General features: G+C 40.6%; 1 protein-coding gene across 1 annotated transcript in view; it reads right to left on the reverse strand.

Moving 5' to 3' along the window:
* Positions 1-2,815: 2,815 nt before the first annotated feature.
* ZNF318 (zinc finger protein 318) overlaps positions 2,816-13,923 on the reverse strand; it is a 36,175-nt gene continuing 25,067 nt past the window's right edge. Inside the window, exons 7-10 of the mRNA XM_073338440.1 lie at positions 12,490-12,693; positions 11,916-12,015; positions 10,649-10,767; positions 2,816-10,204 (exon numbers count right to left, since the gene is read on the reverse strand). Of these exons, the coding sequence (XP_073194541.1) occupies positions 6,620-10,204; positions 10,649-10,767; positions 11,916-12,015; positions 12,490-12,693 (4,008 nt within the window). The 3' untranslated portion in view covers positions 2,816-6,619. The remainder of the gene's footprint in view (positions 10,205-10,648; positions 10,768-11,915; positions 12,016-12,489; positions 12,694-13,923) is intronic.

The following is a 13,923-nucleotide window of genomic DNA, read 5'->3' on the forward strand; positions in this document are numbered from 1 at the left end:
CAAGGTCCAGAGTCATTTCACATTAACTGTTTAATATATTGCTTAATATTAGAAAGAGCAGTGTCCACATATACACACCCTTCTAGGATGCCATCAAAAGAACAAACATACACACAGGTAGGTCATGGACAGCACATCTGAAGACTTGGGGGTAAAAGCCTCAGCGCTGATTAACGGGCTCCGTTTTTACAGCAATGCTTTAAGCCAGCCTGAGACCTTGTGCCCTCTCATCAAAGAGAAAGGGAAAATAAGGAACTGTATAAAGCATGCAATTCTATACCCACCTTCTCAGAGTAGGATTCCAGCAGTCAAACAGCTCCAGAAAACATTTGTATCACTCCTGTGGAAAATTAACCAAAAGCCAGGAAGGGGACAGGGTCTGCCACAGAGCAGGGCAAACTGGGTGGTCAACCCAGACACATGTGCTGAGTACTTAAGTCTATACCACTCACAACCCTGTGGCGCCCTTTACTTTTCTTTCCAGCCACATCAAAACCTTCTGGCATACAGTTCTCTTAATGCCATCTGGAAAAAAGGCAAGTGGACTCAGAGCAGAATGAAAACAGCCAAACAAACTGATCTAGACACAATCGTGGATTGTGCTAACATCAGTAAACAGGCAACTGGTAACCACTGGGATAAGTGTTACTGGGGAAAATAAGCAACTCTGGTCTTGTCCCTTATGCTACTTAATCTGGGATGCTAACCCTCGGGTCACTTTACAAACCTGAGACAGGATATAGTCCCTCGTGTCCTTCCAGGAATCTGGACTGGGGATCAGCTGTAAGAGTCAGTTTGTACCTAAGAACACAATAATATCTAGCTCTTATAAAGAATTGTTATATTAGAATAGACCAGTTATCTAGTCCTGTATCCTGTTTCCAAGTGGCCAATGTGAGATGCTTCCAAGGAAGGTGTAATCCCCACATAACACACCAAACATACCATACCAGATGGGGTGTGGGATTCCTTCCTGACGTCAGTAGACAAGTTTGTCAAGAAGCATACAGACTGACCTTTATAATTTTCTCCTAGATGATGTGACTACAGATGCAATCAAGAACACATTTGTTTGGAGCTTGTAAAGACATTTGATGAAATAATACTTTGTGGCAGCAAGCTCCACACGTTAATTATACAATGTATAAATCCTCAAAATCAATTTAAAATGTTGCTCTTTAATTACCTAGGGGCAACATAGTTCTTGTATAGTGGAAAATGGCAATAAAAACACTAAAGTATAAATGAATTGGCAGGAGTACCTATCTCCTTTTATTTACTTCTCCAAACTAAACAGTCCTCGTCACCTATCCCTCAGCTCTCCTCCCATGGGAATCCTCTCCAATCATTTTGCCTTTCAATTTCTGCTCTTCCCCATTTGAGTTTAGATAACCAGAACCAACAGAGGTATCAAGATGACACCAGCACCATCTATTTATGTAACAGCTGTAATATGGATTTGCCATCACCTCTATCTTCATAATAGCGCCTAACAACTTATTCTATTACTGCAAGACTGTGTATTTTGTTCTGTTTAGGTTCTTATACCACACTCATCATTGTATCTGAGTGACTTCCAGTGCACTGTGTCTACTCCATGGCTCTCAAAGGGAGCTGCTTTAAGGAGAAAAAATTGCATTTAAAAGTCCTAAAATTGTGTTCTCTGAGCTAGTCTGCAACTTTGAATCTGAAGTGTCTTGAATCAGCCCATCACTAAGGGGAATAGGTTAGCATGACTGCTTCCCACCACTTCCCCTGAAGCAGCTCTGATGCATGTTTTCCTTGCTACTGCTACTTAGCAGCTCCTCACTAGCTACTTGCTGCATCACAGAGGAAGAAAATAAATCTGGCTGCTCCATTACCTGTTTCCCTGATGACTACTGGACCTCCAAGAGCAGTAGAGGAGCTCTAACTGAGCCTAGGGGAGTGCCTAGCAAAGGACAGCACCCATCCCCCACAAAAGCACCAGGAAGCTGAGGAGAGAGGGGAGGAAGCGGGGACTGAACCAATCACCAAATATGGCTTCTGGAGTCTGTGCTGCAGCTCTAGTGCAGGTTACAGCAGCTTGAGGGCGGCTCTAACTTGCGCCAGCTATAAGCCACAATGGATCAGTCAGCTGGAGATAGCTGGAATGCAACATGAGGCCCAGAAAGGAGCTGTGTCATCTCTGGGGCTGCTGGGTTCTCATGGGTGGTTTCTGCTGCCTTTGTGCTATCTGAGTAGTGCAAAGAGGGTGGCACACTACAAAGATTCTGCCTCAGAGTACTAGTTTTAGCCTTCACCTTTTTGGAATATGTTTGGCCTCAAGATGAAAACATTGTTGCAGCAGTGCTGGACAAGTACCTACTCCAAGTACTCTAAGTGCTGGACAAGTACCTAGTCCATGCTTTTCTTTTGCCTTTTCTCTCCCCCGGGCAAAACACTAAATTATTTATGATGTGCTAAGTGTACATATTTGCTAAAATACAATACCTAGATCTTTTTTGTGAGGTTACCACTAATTCAGAACTCATCAGTGTATATGAGAAGTTTAAATTGTTTCTTTTAACATGCCTTATGTTGCACTGGTCTACATGGAATTTCATGGGTTGCCACATTGTCTGGCTTTGATTGGTACTTCTGAAGTTCCTCAACACTCCTTAGGCTTGAGGAACCTAACTAGTACCTCACTGGCATATTTTGCCACCTCTCTATTCACCCTTAATTTCCAAATATTTAATATATTAAACACCAATCCTAGAACTTATCTGTAGGTTTCCTTTAAGCCCTTTCCATGCTGAAAACCAGACAGTTATTCCCTCTTTTTGCCTAACCCTTAACTACTTTTTAATCTATACCAAAACCTTACATCTCAGCTCTCTGCTGCCTACCTTTATCCCTTAAACACAAATGTGGTCAGGAAGAATTCACGTCTGAAGATGGCTGACAGGCATTTTTTCAAAAGCTTTTTTAAAGTTTAAATAAAATTTTTTGTCATTATTTAGTTAACCATTTCGAAGAATTGCAACAAGTTAGAGACAAGATTTATCCTTAGAAGAACTGTACTGGTTTGTCCTCTTGTATTGTGTTATATCAAGAAAGTCAAACTTAATTTAACAAAAATAATCCAAGTAATTTCAGATTATTTGAAAGGGGTTACCTCTTTCCACATGCATTGTTAGATGTTACAGATGTCCAATACTAGGCTCATTGATAAGTGTTAAGAAGAAGGCCAGCAGCTTTCACAAGGAATTTCCTTGTTACATTGCAGCTTAGTAAGGCCCCATGTATCTTGCAGTAAACTTGATCTAAATTCACTACAGCAAGGGCTCTTCATTTCTGCTGCACTCCAGTATAGTACAATGAAACATGCAGCTTCTTGTACCATTCAAACATTGCTCTTTGAATTTACAAGAAGCTTGTGCCTGAAAGGTTTTTTTTTGCGTATTCAATATTATTCATGCTCCAGAGCGCTTTACTTATTCCACCTTATCAGCAGATGAATAGAACCAACAACTTTATAAGATGAAATGAAAAGCAACTTCCTACTTCACATAAAATGTTCAGACAGCCATCTCAGGGAGGAGAGGTAACCAAGTATGGCACCACTCACCCACCATACACAAACAAAACACCTCTCAAACTCAACCCTCCTCCTGAAACTCTTGAGTCAAGAATCCAAAGTCAGCCTAGGACTTAGGGCTTCCAAGTCAGAGGACTAGAGATCTACAAGCAGCAGGGATCAGTACAGTAGATAACCCATTAAATGTATTTATCTGTAAACCACAGCAAAAACAAAACTTATGCCATTTTACAAAAGTGAAGGGACCCATACAAACTCCCTGCCGCCCTCCACATATCCGCAAATATACCCTCATCCTACTCTTGAGCAGCTCCTGCTCTCCCACTGCTACCTATCCCAATGTCTGTCAGTACATCTCAATCCTAACATCCTGCTATTCCAATCTAGGCATACTGAACAAAGACGGTCAGTTGTACCACACTCTGGGATGAATATTTGCTAAGGAGTACAGTAAGAAAAAAAATCATTTCACATGTAATTTAAATCAGGTTTCAACATGTGGAGAAAAATATTGTGGCAGCAGTTCTCAAATTATGGCTTGCAAAGGGTTCTTGCTTTCAGCTTGTGCTAGCTGCTCATTTACAGTGTCTTCTACGGGTAAATAAGCTCCTCACTACAGAACACTGATGCCTGTAGAAGCAGCTGGAGAAAGAGGAAATGAAAAGAAAAAAAGGAAGACAGGATTCAAATTATTTCTTCTCAAAAAAATGTAATTTGGCATTTACTAATTCACCAAGTACACTACTTGCAACAGGGATATTGTGGTGCAGAATGGAGATGTATGGAGTGGGAAACTGTTCATTAAATTCTCATACATTAGTCATCCATATGATGACAGGCTTTGAAAACCTCTGGACTAGGGCAGTAACCAAAAAGTGCCACTGAATTCCAATGCACAGTGTTTTTGACCCAGAAAGGTGAAGACTAAGCCCCCAGAAAAGTGGAGAGTAAACTTCACCCTCACTATGTTCAAAGTCACCATTAATATTCTGAAGCTAATCCTCCCCCTCACCTGCCGACAAACTCTGAACGCCATACAAAGCTGGCAAGAAAATGGATTTCTCCTTCTCACTGGAGATTTCAAAAAAGATACCAGGGAGTAGGATACTTCTCTGAAGAAACTGATACAAAGAAAGGAGGAAAAACAACATCTACTGACATTTGCAATCAGTTGCATTCAGAGAACGTATCATTGGAGGAACAGAAGCTAATACAGAAGGGAGACTGAATCCCAAGACAAGAGCATAGAACTCAAACAAAACCCAAACACAACTTTGAAAGGGTACCTCTATGATGTATGAAGACGACTTGAACAATCTCTCTCCCCCTGCCCCAGCTTGTGTTTTAATAATAGCAGGAATGCATAATATTGTCTTCTTTGGTTTTGTGTTGGGAGGCATTTTGGGAAGTGGAAGATAAGCAATTACAACAGATATAACATTTTAATTGAAGAGGAGAGGGTGATGACTCACAAAGGCTTCCTGTATTCAAAATGGTAAACGCTTAAGTGTCAATAAAAAATAGTTTTAGGCAGTTTAACTAAAAATCCTTTCCCCTAACAGCTTAATTTTCATTATCTTGCTGCTTTCTTGTGATGTCACCATTTACACTAGCTCTCCAGTTTTTCAGCCTAGATGGGACCTAAATTTCTCACATAAAAATAAAGCAAAAACTTTTGAAAAAAATTCATGCTTTTACACGCATTTTTTTAAAAAGCAAAAAGGGCACCAGTCCGTTTTTACCTTTGTAAGTCCACCTTTAAGAATAAAGAGTTACAGGCTGGCGTGGAGTAAAACAAGAAATATGAAATGGTAAGTTGCTGCTCCTTTCTGCTAACCTTGCATAATTCAGAACTTGATCAATTTCCCACTGAAGTCAATTGGAGCCTTTCTGCTGATTTCAATGGGAATTAGATCAAGCCTTTACTGGTCAGGCTTAATGGTGGAGATGTTACTTCTCTACTGCGGTCATATTAGTGTCTCTCATCACCTGAAGATGGTTAAAATGAAATACTTGTTTGAAATAAAACAATGAATATTTAGAAAAAATATATTTTTGATTACCATAAGTTTATTTTAAATGATTTAACAAATAAAAAAATGTTAGATTTATGCAAGCAAACATTTTAACGCTTTAATCTTTGACAAACTGTACAAATGAAAACCATCACACTACAGGTTTAATGGCTCAGGGACCATTCAGGGTGGGCATGTATGCGGCTGTGGCACACCGAGCGAGTCCAATTCCTGAGACCAGGGTTCAGATCTTCTGGTTCTTCAGAGCAGGGCAGCTGCTAAATGATTTAACACAAATAGTTACTGGATCACAATACAATGAAAGAAAGGCCATTTCAAATCATGTAAGTGACCTCAAAATGTCTGGTCCAGGTGTCAGGCCACGGAGCCTTACCGATTAGTCTTCTTCTTCAAAAGTGAGTTGACAGATTTTCTCCCTTGCTTAGTGAGGTGGTATCCACATGTGTTTATACAATACAGTATGAGACCATTTAAGTACAGGTGTAATACAACAGTAATTACAAACCACAGGACATGAAACAAAGTCAACTCTATTCACACTTTCTGCATTTCAAACAATGGGAGCAATCAAAATCATGCATTACATCTGAAATAAACTTTTAGTTTCAATTCTTCTGCAAGAGTGTCCGTTTCCTTAAGTTCTGAATGGGTTTTCTTGAGCTTGTCTCACAGACTAGTCATGGAATGTTACTGATGGAAACGTGTGAACTGGAAACCATCCAAAAATGGTAAAGAATAAAAGACAAAAAATAAACAAAAACAACCAAATCACACATTATGAGATTCCATTTTAATGGCAGAGTACAGAAAAGAAATTGGTGAAATTTCACAAGAAAAGCATTTTACACAATTCAGTATGTACAGAATAAAGTGTGTGTCTGGTTTTTGGTAAAACAAGTGTAAGCTTTAGTCAGTATCTACTGCAGGATGCAAAATACTCCCATATTAAACTGAAACAAAGAATATACATAACAAAGTCCCAGCACTGGCTCCTCAAATATTGAGACTGGCTGGGTCCATTTCAACCCACTGGGCTCTCTGCTGAGCTTTCAGCAGTTACTGAAACTAGCTTGTTAGTTTCCAAACTACCGTCAGCAGTTTTTGTCTTGCTCTGAACAATGCACAATCCATTGTCCCCTGAGCCACTCTCCTTTGCAGGTGTTTCCTTGAGCTCTGGGAGGACAGTTTCAATGCAGCCAGAAGCCTGGTTTTCCACACTGTCTCCATCACAGCTCAAAGATGGCATTTCAGCAATGTCTGCTGTGCTGTCTTTGCTCTCCTCCACTTGCAGAAGGATCTCAGAGATTGGAGGAATGCCCTGTATTTCTAGAACAGGCATGCCCACTTCGGCAGTGTCACTATTTGATAAGCGTGACTCAAGGTGTGGGACAGCTGTTTCAGAGATCAGGGTGCAAAATTTGTCTTCTTGATCACCAGAAGTTAATGCAACAAAATCAATAATTTCTGGTTCATCCACTGGATGCTCAATGCTCAGTTCACTGGTTTTGCTGGGCTCCAGCCCGATGGATGCAATGGTTTCTAATTTGGGGAGATCTTCAGTATCCTCATTTAGAATTCCTGCTGTTAGGATACCAAGATGTTCACGTTCCACTTCAATGTCCCCCAAACTGAAATCAATGCTTTCTAACTCCAACTCTGCTTTCAGGATGGGAGTGTCACTAGGTTTCACATCTTCTGGCTTTAAGGAATCTTTCTCATTTTCCATATTAAAATTTAGCGTGAGAGTTTCTGATTGTTCAAAGCTAAATTCTGAGTAAGTGGTGTTAAGGTCAAAGTCATTAGCTGCTGAGGTACTTAAGACCTCTTGGTTTATTTCTGTGTGGGTAAGGGTCCCTCCTCCAAGATGACCCACACTGAAGTCTGCTGGTAGAGCATCTAGTGGCTCTTGAACCATATCAGACTGAGCACTAGAAAAGTCAACACCTCCTATTTCTAATGCATCTTTCTCTGCAGTAAAATTCCCTAACTTTATATCTGATTCAGGGCCCCTCAATGTATTATTTTCAACATCATACATTAATTCTAGGCTGGAATTGGGTTCAACAGTGTTTGCAGTGCAGGTGCTGACTAGCTCTGTGACATCCTGTTCCTGGTGGTGGATGTCTAACGTCGCACAGCTTGAATGTTCATGCCTGAGCTCTTCTTGTACCACTAATATGCTATTTTTCATTTCTACATTGGTGAGACACGTGACAGGGACACTGACTTCATTAGAACCATTGTTTATTTCTGGATTATCTACTGTTTGAGTATATAGTAGTTCCTGACTACTTTGTGACTGAGAACTAACCAAGATGACCTGTTTGTTTTTATTACTAGTTTGAGAGGAGTCCAATTCACTTGGGCATTTTGCTGTCAATTCTGAAACCCTATTTTGGATCTCTGAAGTCTGGAGGGCTTCATCAATGACTGCTGACTGAGACCTTTCCAAGACTACATTTTCCAGTTTTATACCTCGTAAGGAAGCATTATGTTCTATCATTATCGCTACTGAAACTTTTTCCTCACTGACTTTATTTGATGTGTCTAGTTGTTCAGGAACCAATTCACCCTGAACATATGGCAACTCTGGGCTGTCAATTTCTGTATTAGTTTTATGGCTGTCATCACTTAATTTTTCCTCTGTTAAACTGGGATCTCCCACCTTGTGGATTTCATTGCATCTTTCAGGTAACTGATTCTCTGGGTGCCTGAGACTAAGTTCAAACTGAGCTCCTGTTAACTCTGAGTCTTCCATCTCTATATCTTTTTCAGAAGCATTAGATATATCTGCTTTGGCATCCACAGTACTGTCTCTCTTCTCCTCTCTGGTTTTCCCTTGGACCTCAATTATTTGTGGATCTTGGGATTCCTGGCAGACCTCTTGTTCTCCACTTGTTCTACCCATGTCTCTCATTTCTATAGATTTCTGGATATGGGTGACGGTTTTAATTTCTGACAATTGTGTGACTGACATTTCTGGTATCTGAGGCTCTGGCAGTTTCTTACTAATTTCTGCCTGATCAATAGTTTCCATTTCTAACTCATTCTCCCAGGGAACTGAAGCACCTGCTGCTTGATCTTTAGACTGCGCGATTTCCTCCTCTTTGGATTTAGCCTGAAAATCTGATGCAAGAACATTTTGGGATTCATAGCTCACCTCCCCCTGAACTCTGTTTGGGATTTCAGTGCTCTTTTCTGTATAGGGTGTTGAAGTCTCCTGGACTTCTATTTTCTCAGGTTCTGAGGCCCCCTCATCTGAGTAGACCTGACTAACCTCTGAGTAAGTAGCTATATTTTGGAAAGTTTCTTTCATGGAAGATGGACTGCCACTTGGTTTAGAGTTTGCTGGCATATCTATGCTTCTCTCTGTTTTTGCTATGTTAAAGTTTTCTCCATTTGGAACTGGGGAACTTGCAAGTTTGCTGTCAGATGAATTCTTTCCACCACTACTGTAGAATATATCATAGAGGTCTTTAGCATTTGCTGTGGCCAGACAAGAGTTCCGTTTCTCTATTTTTTTAGCCTGGTCACTAAAAGCAGTAGAAGGTGGTGGTGGAGGGGGGCGCACTGGCATTGCCAGCATTTCCTGGTCACTCTCAGATACCCCTGGCGCCACTTCATCTGCTAGGATGACTGCTGCCTGTTTAGCTGGGGGTGGAATTGAGGGTGGAGGGGGAGGTGGCTTCTCAGAGGATTCATTCTTCTCTGGCACTTTCATATCTTCCTGTGTCCCTTTCAAAATTACCTCCTCTCCCCCAAATGCTTTTGAGATTATATCTGGAGGCAGCAGAACATCTGCATTGGATTCTTTCACCACGGGTAGTGGTTTGGTGGTGGCACCAGAGGATTTTATAGACAAAAAAGTGTTTAAAGGTGCTGGCTTGCTTACTGTTGCAGTTGCAGACTTCCTGAAAATCATGGTAGGGACTGGCAGATTGGGTCGAATTTTTGCTTGTGTTGAAGTGGAAGCGACTGGCGTCCAGGGGCTAGTGTGTGGTATAACGGTCTTCCCAGAGAGCTTAATTTCAATGGGCTTAGCATGGGGTTTCCCAGATTGAGACTTGCCCTCCTCCTTATCTTTACTTCCTTCAACACTCTCCTCCTTTGGGGGAGCTGCAACTGCTCCTGGATTTTTATCCTCTCTCTCATTCTTTTTCCAGCTGAACTTTCCAAAGGAAGATTGAGTTGGCGATTCCTTTTTTGAGTCCTCTTTCTTCTCTTCCTTCTTCTCTTCCTTCTTCTCTTCCTTCTTCTCTTCCTTCTTCTCTTCCTTCTTCTCTTCCTTCTTCTCTTCCTTCTTCTCTTCCTTCTTCTCTTCCTTCTTCAATTTAAGCTTAATACCAAGTTTCCGTCCAGCAGTATCCATTTTGCCCTGAGTACTACTGGTTTCACTAACCCCTTCTCCCAGCTCTGGAGTGCTCTTTGTTTCTTCTTTTTTTGCCACTTTTGCCTTCTTCTCATCTTTCTCCTCTTTTTGCTTTTCTCCCAGTTTCCTTTTCATCTCATTCTGCCGCCTGCGCTCTGTTTCCAGGACCACAGCCAACCCAGCTTGACGGTCCAGGTTTCTCCTCTCTTCATAAAGTGGATTCTCATCCACATGTTTCTGTGAAAAGAAATGGCACAATCTCAGCAGCTGTTACTAAAGAAATAAAACTTTGCTCTGGAACGGTTCTGACTTGTTAGATTTGCCAGTTCAACACTATTAGGAGAAGAGAGATCTTCTTCCTGCCAAGAAACAGGAAATAGGGGTTTCACGCCCAGAATTCTGCAACTCAATGCTAAGAAAACATTAAAATTAAATCCTATATTCTACGGAAATGTTTGAAAGTCAGCACTGGGATTAAAGCCTGACTTCAATACCACACAGATGAACGAGCCTCTATATAAGCTAGTAAATTCTATTTCTTGCTCTTAGTGTGTTTAATTTGTTCAGTCGTAAATGGTCACACTACTCAACCATGAGGCAAGTATTATTTCAAAGGGAAGGAACAGAGAGAATCAGAAGCTAACCAAGGAATGGCTCACTGCCAGTACCCCAGGTACCAACCTTGTATTTCTCATTGTGGGGATGACTTTTCACATGTTGCTCTCCTGAGATTTGATCTCCAAAAAATTCATGACAGAGCTGGCAATAATATCCAGTGATGGGAATCAGAAACTCAGAGCCTGAAAAGGCAAAAGAAAATATAGAAATAAAACAGAAGAAAATGCCTAACCTTTAATAAAAGCCAAAAAAAAAAATCCATGACAGGTACCAGTGATGTAGAACCTCCAGCAATGTTCCTATTCATGCTCCTGGAATTGGACAAACTATTCTTTACACTTCCAGTATGGGAACTTGCACTATCGGGAATACTCCTTAGATTTAACACATCTATCTTCAGCATCATGGCTGGGAGAATTATTTTCAATTCTTTCCCTCATCCACTACTATTTCTTAAAATATTAAACTGCTAGTGCTTGTGCTTTTTGTCTGCTTTCTCATCTCCAACACGAAGTCCACTCAAATACTAATCACCACCTAAAACTACAAAGCCTTCTAAAGGAAAGCACTGAAAATCCACAATGCATGCCTGGGGAAAAAAGGCAACTTTCTCAATAAAGCTTAATTCATTGGGTCTTTGTGCCCACAGGAAACCACCTACTGTAACCTAACATACAGCAGATCCTTCCTCCAGTGCCATTATCCAACACACCAGATTGAGAAGATTATACACAAGTCAGTAAATCAATTCCTAGCAGGACTGTTAAGTACATCACTTGTGTGCAGTAGTATTTTTTGATCCAAACATTATACCTTCCCAATTCACTATAAATCCTTTCCTCTGGTCTCTGTCACTTGAACCCAACAAGTTTACATCAGAGGCCTCTCAGGGGCAATTCCCAGGACCAAAGCAAATATATAAAGGAAAGTTACAGGCTTCAGAGCAGCTAAAATACTAAAGTCCCCCAAAACACTAAATTTTACAACCTTTTTCTTACTCCCACTGTTTCAGCAGCAGATCTTAGAACGTCTGGAGAGAAGGAAACAAACCACCTAACGCTTAGAAGAAGCAACCACCACAAAAGTCAAATGTTAAAAACAGCTTATGTTTCCCTACAATCTCACTCCATGCTCTTTTAAACTTGATAATCAGGTAATGAAACATTCCCACCTAACTTGGAATGGTTACCATACTCCTCCCATACATAGCAAGGTTTTACACACTATCTAGAACCACAATCAAAACCATTGGACTTCCTCTCCCAGAGCAGCTGGAACCTGCTGGAGGGCAGATCAAGATCATATGTAGGAGAAAAGGAAGTAAAGTTACCTTTGGCGGGAACCGTTATCTTATCAATGCGTTTTACGAAGTCTTGTTTGGCCTCACTCTGGGTCTTCGAAGCCCAAGGTCTGTTGTAAGGATCCAGGGTCTATTTGCATAGTGACAGAGGCATACAAGCTCATTCATTACACTAACAAGTCAAATACACCCTTCTTGTTTTTTCTTTTTACATCACTTTAATACAGTGAGAACCAAAATCAGAATACAAATATGTACACGAACTATGTTCTATTCCCTTTCCCCTTCCCTCCTTGTGATTTGTTATAAAGAAAATAACCTGTGAAAAGGTAACAGATAAATCAAATCAACAAGTAGGTGGTGTTTGAAATGCAAATTTTAAAAACTGGTGCCCTACTGAACTAGATACAAAAGCCCCATTTACGCTCATAAACAAGTTACACAAACTGCTGAAGCTTTACATTAAGCAAATTACATTAGGCAATTGCTCTTGAGTTCAATATCACTTTAGGCTCTCTTGCAAAGGATAATTTTGTGACTGATACTTCAGTGTGTAATTCCTTATAACATGAAATCTACTTAATGAAGGAGGCTTGACACATACCTGTCTGTGTTTCTTATTGTGCATGTGTGTAAAAAAGTCAAACATGGTCCCACAGATGGTATTGCAGTCTTTGCACCAGTGGTTCCCTGCATCATAATATTCATAAATATTGGCCAACTGGAAAGGATGCTTGGACGACTGAGAAGAGGATTCTGCAGGCTTGGGACTTTTACCTCTGGACTTTTCATTTGTTGTTTTTGATTCCTAAATGGAACACAAGGAAACGTTTCTTTAAGACATGGAAGGACACACGATGTGTTGGAACTCAAAACCTGCCTCCAGCAGAGACCATACACACACAAAAAATATATATCACCTGCTAGTCAACGCTCAGGCTAAGTCCACCGTTTCAGTGAGCTGGCACTGCAGACTCAGATGCTGTGTGGCCAATGAAGAGCTTCCAATAAGATTCCCAGATGTAATGGCTAGATAGTAGGTATGTAATTAAGGAACCAAATGAGCAAATACCCCCAGGGTAAGCATCCTCCCCATTTTATGGGGTAAGTGTATGTACCCGAGTGGTGCCAGTTAGGAGTACCAGCTAAACATTGCCAGGAATATCTAAAAAACTCCCTACTGCCATACTGCGGTTATTGTAAAAATAACTTGGATGGAAACAGAATAAAAAGAAATTGAATCATTTAACTCAAAACTATTTAACAGGCAAAGAACAACACCCTGCAAAACTAAACAAGCGCCTTGTATTTTCCAACAGGCTCATGATTTCTAAGGAGCCAAAAAGAAGCCTCTTTTACCCAAGTTTATGTGATACAACGTGTCTCTTGTGCTCAGATACATCCTGGAATAGACGCTAGCGCTTTACGCTTTGAAGTCTATGCTAATGGACACTGACCTGTAAAGGCCAAAGTCATACAGCAGAAGACTCCCACCATTTTTAAAAATAAACAAAATGAGTATCTGAGGTACAGGTGAAAATCTGAGAGTGAAAAAAATCAAACAATACCCAAGAGGGACATAAGATTGAGTCAGCCTTGTTGGCTCAGACAATGACCTGTAGATATTGCCATTTAGTAAATACCGAGTTTGTGCTTTACATTCTGATTGGGTGAAACAGCATCATAGGACCATTTCTAATCTGTGCAACTGTCTCAAAAATTAACATTTTAAGGTAACTGAGATGGCACAAAGCATGGATCTGTTGCACCATCTCCAAGTTATTCAGTTCCCAGTGTCGAACAAATCCAACTATATGACCACTCCATATCTTCTCATTAGTGATCCCTACTTGAAGTTCTCTTTGATAATAGAGCCGGAAGAGATCTACACACCTAGTGGCTACTTCCATAACTACTGACTGCTCAGGAACAGAGTGAACATAGCATTCTCTCATCCAGAGAATGTACAGGGCAACAAGTGATTGGTCAAAAGAACAAGGAAGTGTATCCATTGTATCTAAGAAGTGGGATTGCTTAT

The sequence above is a fragment of the Lepidochelys kempii genome, chromosome 3 (genome assembly GCF_965140265.1).
Source record: "Lepidochelys kempii isolate rLepKem1 chromosome 3, rLepKem1.hap2, whole genome shotgun sequence".
NCBI classification, from domain to species: Eukaryota; Metazoa; Chordata; order Testudines; family Cheloniidae; genus Lepidochelys; species Lepidochelys kempii.